At 61.9% G+C, this 9030-nt stretch overlaps 2 protein-coding genes across 9 annotated transcripts in view; one reads left to right on the top strand and one right to left on the bottom strand.

Annotated features, from left to right (window-relative positions):
- The window catches only part of TSC2 (TSC complex subunit 2), a 36249-nt gene extending 33357 nt beyond the window's left edge, over nt 1–2892 (bottom strand). For all 8 annotated transcript variants that reach the window (XM_047780898.1, XM_047780896.1, XM_047780897.1 and 5 more), the window contains exons 1-3: nt 2761–2892; nt 2031–2197; nt 370–456 (exon numbers count right to left, since the gene is read on the bottom strand). In XM_047780898.1, the coding sequence (XP_047636854.1) occupies nt 370–456; nt 2031–2168 (225 nt within the window). In that variant the 5' untranslated portion in view covers nt 2169–2197; nt 2761–2892. The remainder of the gene's footprint in view (nt 1–369; nt 457–2030; nt 2198–2760) is intronic.
- A 77-nt stretch (nt 2893–2969) lies between these two features.
- On the top strand, nt 2970–8954 carry NTHL1 (nth like DNA glycosylase 1). Its single transcript, XM_047780901.1, has 6 exons — nt 2970–3117; nt 4528–4766; nt 5495–5665; nt 6592–6751; nt 8549–8654; nt 8729–8954. The coding sequence occupies exons 1-6, from the start codon at nt 2979–2981 to the stop codon at nt 8850–8852; spliced, it is 939 nt and encodes a 312-aa protein (XP_047636857.1). The 5' UTR covers nt 2970–2978; the 3' UTR covers nt 8853–8954.
- Nucleotides 8955–9030: the final 76 nt, after the last annotated feature.

Below are 9030 nucleotides of genomic sequence, written 5' to 3' on the forward strand. Positions count from 1 at the left end.
AGTTAGCTGTCAATCCTGCTCCTATAAAGAGCCAAATCAGCCTTGATATCAGCTCCTGTGGGAGTTCCCGGCATGGTTCAGTGGTTAACGAACTCGACTAGCATCCATGAGGACATGGGTTCGATCCCTGGCCTCACTCAGTGGGTTAAGGATCCAGCACTGCCGTGAGCTGTGAAGCAGATCCCAAACGTGGCTCAGATCTGGCACTGCTGTGGCTGTGGCGGAGGCTGGCGGCTACCACTCCAATGGGACCTCTAGCCTGGCAACCTCTATGTGCCGAGGGTGCAGCCTAAAAGACAAAAGATGACAAAAAAAAAATAAAAACAGCTCAGGGGACTCCTTTCAGTCACCCGTCTGAGACACACCTACCTCTTCAAATTTCTTGGTTCTGGCAACCTCGCAGATCTGTCCTATCATCCGGATGCGATTGTTGAGGCCACATTCAACACTCAGTTCCTGGAGAGATGGAAGGAGGAACGGGGACCGGTGCTCAGGCAACAGGTCCCCTCACCTGCCGGGCACAGAGCACTCTAAGAACAGCCCTGCATTCCCCGGCGGGAGAGCCCCAGCAAGTCCTCCGGGAAATCGCCAGCGTTCAGGACTCCACCTTAGCGGAGCGAGAAGAGACTGCTTTGTTTCCTTGACTGCACTTTTTACTGAGATGAAACTCACGTGGCGGCAGTTCCCAGTGTGGCTCAGTGAAAATGAACCCACCTAGTATCTGGGAGAATGCGGATTTGATCCCTGGCCTCGCTCAGTGAGTTGAGAATCCAGTATTGCCTCCAGCTGCTGTGTAGGTCACAGATGCGGCTCAGATCTGGCGCGGCTGTGGCTGTGGTGTAGGCCAGCAGCTGTAGCTATGACTCAACCCCTAGGCTGGGAACCTCCATGTGCCGCACCTGTGCCCTCGCAAAGAAAATTCACATGTCGTACAATTCACCACGTTAATGACTGTATGACCCACTTTATAGTATATTCACAGTGCCTGCAACCAGGTCCACTGATTTCAGAACACCTGCATCACCTGAGAAGGAAGCTTCATGCTCGTTGGCATTCCCTTCCCATCTCGTCTCCCTGCCCCACAGCTGATGGCAACACCAGATCCTTAACCCACTGAGCGAGGCCAGGGATGGAACCCCCATCCTCCTGGGTACTAGCCGGGTTCGTTAACCACTGAGCCACGATGGGAACTCCAACGTGGGCCTTTTAAATCAGCTTCTTTCACTTAGTATAATGTTTTCAAAGCTCATCTGTTCTGTTACATGTATCCTTTCTTTATCCCCTTTTTGCAAAATAATACTCCACCATAGGGATGTATCAAGTTTTGTTTAGACTTTAACCAGCTGACCAGCATTACTTTACAAGTGCAAAAATCCAATGCTGTTAATGGGCAAAGCGCCACATAGGCATGCGGTAGGGGGATTACAACCCGGGCAAAAGAGTGAAGACTTAACCACTCCCAGGAACTCACTGATTACCAGTTAACACGGGGCCAGGAGTTCCCATTGTAGCACAGCAGAAACAAATCCAATTAGTACCCATGACAGCTTGGGTTCAATCCCCAGCCTCGCTCAGTGGGTTAAGGATCTAGGGTTGCCACGAGCTGTGCTATAGGTCGCAGATGCTGCTCAGATCTGGCATGACTTTGGCTGCAGTGCAGGCCGGCAGCTGTAGCTACGATTCCACCCCTAGCCTGGGAACTTCCATATGCCACAGCTGCAGCCCTAAAAAACAAAAAAACAAAACAAAACACATCTGGCCATAACCCTCATCACCGGTGGCCACTCTAGTGCTTGGGTCAGATGCAGTAAAACAGATTCGCTCACATCAACCTTTTAATAAAACTCGACCAAGCTGCACCAAGTCACCAAGAATGACCTCCTCAGTCTCCAGAGCGAGATGCACGTCACCGTGTTCCTGGGGACAGCCAACCCCACGGATGGTCACCACAGGCCCTGGTGACAGACCCACCCCACCTTCGCCTGCACCACCCACGAAGCTAGCAGAGAAGATACAGGCAGCTCACTCACTCTCAGGATTTCCGCCGTGATGATAAACTCCGTCTGTTTGCCCTCTGCGGACCGGGGGTTTGGCCTTGAAGTGCCCAGTCCCAGGAGAATCTTGAACTTCTCCTTCAGGCCTGAATCTTTGCCAGTCGGCTTGGCCATGCTGGGCAGGGACGCACCAGAGGCCTCCTCTGTGGGAAGAATGGCGCACGGAGGCCTCAGCGACATCTCCACCTACCTGTCCCGCTGCGGACCTCCAGCCGCCCGGGAGGCCCAGGTCCCAGGTGGGCACGGCCTTTCCACCCACAGGCCCTGGGAGGCCTCAACTACAGCCCGGTCGCCGCACAGAAAGACACCTGGGAAATGCCAGGCCGCCGGCCCGCGCCGCCCGACTCGGTGCACCGAGTGAGCGAAGGGAACTGGGGGCGGAGGCGGCCGCCGTGGGGTCCAGGGAGCCCTGACGTTTGCCATTTCTCTTCTCCCCACGTGAGGGAGGACTGCCCAGGGGACGCCGACAACAGAGACCCCCGTCGCACCCGCCATGACTGAAAACCAAGGAGCACGGAGCTCCAGGCGCAAGCTGCGGTGGGCGCTGCCGAGGGCCGGGCCGGACCCTGCGGGGTCCGCCCCCGCCGCCTCAGCACCGAGCAGGCCCGGAGAGGCGGCCCTCCCAGCTGCCTCCTCGGGGCCAGCCACCCCCGCCGCCGCCCGGTCCGAGCTGGCGCCAGCAGACGGGAAGCCGCGAGCCACTCACCACTCGGCGCTCCCTCCGCGCGCCGGGCAGCCCCGGCGCGGAGAACCCAACACACCCCCAGGCCCCAAGCTGTCGCCGGAAGCGAGACCCGCACTTCCGGCAGCGGGAGGGTGCCGCGGGACTCCGCGGGGCTTGCTGGGAGTCGTAGTTCTGGGCCGGGCTCGGGTGAAAAGCCTGGCGAGATTCCAGGACGGAAGGGGGCCGCAGGGGCTGCTGGGATGTGTAGTCCGCAGGAGTCCGGCATGAAGGCGGTGGGCGTGAGGATGGTGACCCGCAGCCGCAGCCGGGGACCCGCGGCCGGGCCGCGGTGGGTTGGGGAGGACGCCGTGCGGCTCCGGATGGGAGAGGCGGCTGCAGGTAGCGCTGCTCCCGGGCTGGGGCACAGGAGGAGAGGCAGATAAGGGGGCCAGATGGACTGGGAGCCGGGGTCCACGGCGCACTTAGGGTTCAGTGCCGCGCGGACTGACACATGGCAGCCGCCGGCGAGCTCCCGAGCACCACGTGGGGCCCTGAGTTTCTGCTCTGCTCCCTCTTCCCAGGAGACAGGCGCTGGGTTCCTGGCGTTCCTACCTTCCCCCACCTCGTCCTCTTCAAAAAAGTTCTCCCCTTCCCAGCTAGCATGCCCCAGGGTATTCCACTTGTGCCAGGCCGATGGCGAGGCGAACCGGCCCTGTCTCATAGCCGCTTCCAGCTCAAGCCGAGTACCCAGGATGCTCCCAGCCAGTTTTCTCCCCCTGCTAGAGATTGCCGGAAATATCATGGCCCTCGTTGTTTACGTGGTTGTTACAGAATCACACAAGTTCTTATTAAGGACGTCTTTTGGGCCAAGCGTGGGACTCAGCGGTGGGTGAGACTGACAGGGCCTCTGCCACTTGTCCTGCCTGGATATCTGCAGGATTGGCCAGAGGGGGACTCCCACAGACACCCGGAGACCCCAGGGGTAATCCAGACAAGATGACATACATAAGCATGGCAGGGGGCATGGGCATGTGATGATGCCAGGCAGAGGGGCAGAAGCTTGGTGCCAGGACAGAGTTTGGAGTTCATCATGAGTACAGGAAAAAAAAAACCAATGAGAAGTTTTAAACAGGAAATGACACCATTCAATGTGGATTTTTTTTTTTTTTGACTGTTTGACTTTTTGCCTTTTGTAGGGCCGCTCCCGCGGCACGTGGAGGTTCCCAGGCTAGGGGTCTAATCGGAGCTGTAGCTGCTGGCCTACACCACAGTCACAGCAACGCCAGATCCAAGCCGCTTCTGCGACCTACACCACGGTTCACAGCAACACCAGATCGTTAACCCACTGAGCAAGGCCAGGGATCAAACCCACAACCTCATGGTTCCTAGTCGGATTTGTTAACCACTGCGCCACGACGGGAACTCCTCGATGTGGATTTTAGAACGTTCTCTCTGACAGTGTAGGCCAGCTTGGGGGCACCGTGGGGGAGACCTCGTGCACTAAAGTGGCCTTGGGTCACAGGGGCCGAGTGGAATACCCTAGCGTATTGCTGATGGGAAGGGGAGAACTTTCTTGAACAAGACGAGGGTGAGGGGGATGGAAAAGACCAGAACCCAGCACCTGTCACACAGCCCGCAGGGTGGCGGACCCGGCCTGGAGTCCCTGCCGCAGAGGCCAGGGCACCCTGGCTGTTGTAGAGGATGCTCGTGGTTAAATGAGCTGCGAGGGAAGACATGGCAGGTGGGGCAGCCCCAGACCTTCGCCTCACCTGGAGCCTCTCTGAAGAGACCCACTGGCACTTTTTGCAGAAGGAAGGAAAAGCTGCAGCCCCGTGAAGCGTCCGCGGAAGACCCAAAGACTCAAAGTGGCCTATGAGGCCCCAGGAGGGGAGAAAGGAGAGGGGACTGAGCCGCTCGTGGCGCCGGGCTGGGAGCCTCCGGACTGGCGGAAGCAGCTGGAGAACATCCGGGCCATGCGGAGTGGGAGGGACGCACCCGTGGACCAGCTGGGGGCTGAGCACTGCTACGACCCCAGTGCACCCCCAAAGGTAGGCGGACACCCATCTGCCGGGTGACCCCCTTCGGAACAAGGCACTTGCCGCCTCTCAGGGTGCCAGCAGGGCACAGCCTGACACCTGGCTGGCCGCCTCCCCTGTTGGCAGCACCCTGCGGTGACTCACACCCAGGGGGTGGCGCATTGGGCAGCCTCGCCTGCTTCGCTGTGGCCACTCAGGGGTACTTGGGTTGGGGTACTTGTGCTTTGAGGCCCCGAGCTCTGCCTTCTGCCAGCTGTGCTGGCGCCTCAGACATCAAGGGTGTTCAATAACTTTTGCTGAGAGAGATCCTTACACTTCACTGACCCAGAGCCTGGTCCCAAGACCAACCTGATTCTAATCCCAGCTCTGCTGCCCGATGACTTGGACCTCCATTGCCTGTCTGTAAGGCGGACCGTAGCGTCCTTTGTGAAGGGACAGTAACAGCAGCAGCCCGGGCCGCTGAGCAGCAACGTCCTGCCACGTGTGATTCTTAGCTCGGTAGTCATTCCTTAAACCTCATGGGGATTTTGCGAAGCAGGTGCTGTCATTTCCCCTGTGTTACACGTGGAGAAACAGACCCAGGCCGAAGCCACACACCCCTTGGCCAGGGTGGGTCGGGGGCTGCCATCCCTACGCTGCCCAGGGTAGCAAGTGGAGATGGGGAAAGGGCCTAGCTGGGGCTGGCCCATGGTGAGCACCCAGGACCTGCTGCCACCCAGCACCCGTCACTGTGCAAGCAGGTGCGGAGGTACCAGGTGCTGCTGTCACTGATGCTCTCCAGCCAGACCAAAGACCAGGTGACAGCGGGTGCCATGCAGCGGCTGCGGGCCCATGGCCTGACGGTGGACAGCATTCTGCAGATGGATGACAGCACGCTGGGCACACTCATCTATCCCGTGGGCTTCTGGAGGGTGAGCTCAGCCTGTCGCGAGTGGGGCTGCAATGGTCTGAGAGACGCTGGGAGGCTTAGCGGGCTGTGAGTGCGGGAGGCCGGGTCAGGCACCTCTGGCCATAGGCGCCTGGATGTGAGTTCCCTCTGGGGCACCGCCCTGCCCCCTGCAGCCCCCTGCAGCCCCCTGTAGCCCACAGGGGGCCTCCCGTCCAGGCCCCGGAGCTCCTTGGCCTTTCCTGCAGCCCACCCTTCCTTCCTCCCCCTCCCCACCCAGCCGCCTGCCCTTCCCTTCCTCGCCCAGGCTGCACACCCGCCTGCCTACTCCTTTGTGTACTCCCAGCATCCCCAGCGTGCACAGGCCCTCCCCTCTGGAGCCCCAGCAGGCCACAGAGTACAGGTTGGCGGGTGGGTGGGGCCCGTGGAGGCGGTGGCCAGGGGTGGGGCTGCTTCCCCCCTGCACTGACTCTGGCTGCAGATTGTCAGATGGGTTTTAAATAGCCCTGTCCACTCAGGCACAGGATGGGAACCGCCCGGCTGGCCTAGCAGCTGGCGGGGGAGCCCCAGGCTCCAGTCTTCCTTCCTGAAAGCCCCAGTGCCCTTGAGCCCAGTTTCTGGCATGGCCAGCCCTGCTTAGCCTGCGCAGTCTCAGGGGATGGGGTGGAAAACGGCGCGGGAGAGGGGGACTCAAGGGGGACCCCACACACTTGGCATTGGTCCAGGCAGGTGGGAGGCAGGGGTCCAGGGCTGTATGGGGCCTCCCTTGGGCGCCCTGCTGCCCTTGGCTCGTTCCCACCTACTGGGTGGACCGCAAGCAGGTGCCTCTGACTGTGACCTGGACAGGTGACAGGCAGCTCTCAGCACCTGTGGGTCCCATCTGGGCCTCATCCTCTCAGGTTGGGCTACACTGCTGACCTCCAGGGCTGTCCCCACCCCCCAATCTTTCAGAGCAAGGTGAAGTACATAAAGCAGACCAGTGCTATCCTGCAGCAGTGCTACGGTGGGGACATCCCAGCCTCTGTGCCAGAGCTGGTGGCGCTGCCAGGCGTCGGGCCCAAGATGGCGCACTTGGCCATGGCCGTGGCCTGGGGCACCGTGTCAGGCATTGGTGAGTGGCATGGACCTCACGAGGCGGGAGGGACTGGCTCTGGGCTTGCTGGCTGCCCCCAAGGTTCCCCACAGCCTTTGGGACGGGTCTCCTCATGCGTGACTGGGCCCGAAGGGGCAGAAAGGTGTTTCCAACCGGGAGCTAGGCCTGCACCCCTCAGAGTCGGGTACTAGCAGGGAGAGTTTCCTGTTCGCTGGGCACCTGCCGCGTGCTGGGCTCCACGAGAGGCCCTGCATGGACATGGCTCTGTGCTGCGCAGGGAGAGCCTGCAGCCAGGAGCTGAAGGGTGAGGCGGGCTGGCCAGGCCAGGGGAGGAAGTGCATTTGAGACAGAAGGAAAACCATTTGCAAAGCCCTGCGGTGGGAGAGGCCCCAAGGCTCTGGGACAAGCAGGGCAGACGGGAGGCAGTGCAGACCCAGCAGGCAAGGGGCTGGGAGGCCCTTGCTAGAGCCCCCTCCCCGGGTGCAAGGGTCGCATCCTGGCATTGGAGGACCTCCCAGTGGAGACAGACCCCTGGGGCGGGGTGGGACTGTTTCCTCCGTTCTTTGCCCAGAGAGTTGGGGCTTCTGAGGCCGCGCAGCATAGCCTGACCCACGACCTTTTCGTGCGGCCTGGGGTGGGGGCCCCCTGCCTGCACTGCCCCCGACAGGGGGCTCTGGCCACCCAGTGAGGCTGAAGCCCAGCAGCCCCAAAAAGCAGGAGCTGGGCCAGGCGGCGCCGGGCCAGAGCCTCCCCGCCGTCTCCCAGGACCGGCTCTCCCGCAGCTGCTGGCCTATTGGCAGATACTCAAGCTTATCTGGGTGCTGTCCTCAGCTGCCCATGGCTGGGAGCGGCTGGCAGGGCTGTGGGGGAGGGGCCCCGCCCACAGCTGGACACAGAAGGCGGGAGCCTCCCGATGTTGTCCTGTCTCGTCGCCTAGGGGCCAGGCCACCTGCAGGGAGACCGCAGGGAGGGCGGGGCCCCCTCCCCAGGAGTTTTCCCAAGAAACCCCCTCAGTTAGAAAGCCAGAACCGTGGGATCCGGCAGCCATCCCAGCTCTGCCATCCCAGCGAGGGGACCCCAGGCAGGGCACTTGCCCTCTCGGAGCTGGGCCCCAGAGCCCCCAGACCAGCCACAGGAGCTCACGCACCGGGCTGTGGCTCTAAGCTGGGCTTCTGGGTAACTTAAGGGGCGTGGTCACCCCTCCCCACCCCGGGTTTCAGAGAAAGAAGCAGGCTGGGTGACCAAAGGTGTGACTTCTCAGTCTGCACATGCTCCCCACGCCCTTGCCGTGTGGGGAGTCTCTCTCTCAAGGCATCGAGCAGCCGGGGCGGTGAGCTGGTGCAGGGATGTGCGGCCTAAGCTGGCCAACACTTAGGAGGGGAGGCAGAGACTGCATCTGTTTGGGAGGGGGGCCTGGGTGCGCAGGGGGTGCAGCCCAGGTGGATGGTGCCTGCAGCTGGCCTGGCCTCGTCCCCACTCTGTCCCTGACTGTGCAAGGACAGGTGCTGGCTCTGCGGCAGTGACTTCCTGCCAGCCCACTGGGCCCAGCTAGTGCCATCCAGCCTGGCACCCACAGCCAGCACCTGGGCCAGAAGGCACCGCTGCCTGTACCCCAAGGAGAAGTCCTGGTCCTCTGGGTCTGGCTTCAGCCCCTGCCCAGCAGTAGGGGTGGCCCATGCACCCATCCTGGCTCCTCCTCAGAAGCGGGGGAGGGGGGAGGGCCAGGGAGACTCCTGGCCCGGAGCTGCGGGCCGGGAGGGGGCAGTCTGCGCGGGGGAGCCCGTCCCGCGTTCAGCTTGCCTGGTCCCCGAGCAGCAGTGGACACACACGTACACAGAATCGCCGGCCGACTCAAGTGGACCAAGAAGGCAACCAAGTCCCCCGAGAAGACCCGCGCTGCCCTGGAGGAGTGGCTGCCCAGGTGTCGCAGGGTGGGGGCAGGGCGGCCCCCCTCCCTCAGCCCCACCCCCACACTGATGGATCCCACCCCCACAGGGAGCTATGGAGCGAGATCAATGGACTGCTGGTGGGCTTCGGCCAGCAGACCTGCCTGCCCATCCGCCCCCGCTGCCAGGCCTGCCTCAACCGGACCCTGTGCCCGGCTGCCCGGGGACTCTGAAGGCTTGGGACCTCAGCCCCGGGCCACCCTGGCCACCGTCTGTTATGTGCCTCTGCTAGGGATTCGCAGCCTGTTTGTAATAAAGCTTGGGGGGTGTTTGCAGTCAGGGTCTGGCTGACTTCTACCCTTAGGGGCTGGGGGCTGGCTGGAAACACATGCGTGAACTGTGTGTGCGCCG

This window comes from Phacochoerus africanus, chromosome 5 (assembly GCF_016906955.1).
Source record: "Phacochoerus africanus isolate WHEZ1 chromosome 5, ROS_Pafr_v1, whole genome shotgun sequence".
NCBI lineage: Eukaryota > Metazoa > Chordata > Mammalia > Artiodactyla > Suidae > Phacochoerus > Phacochoerus africanus.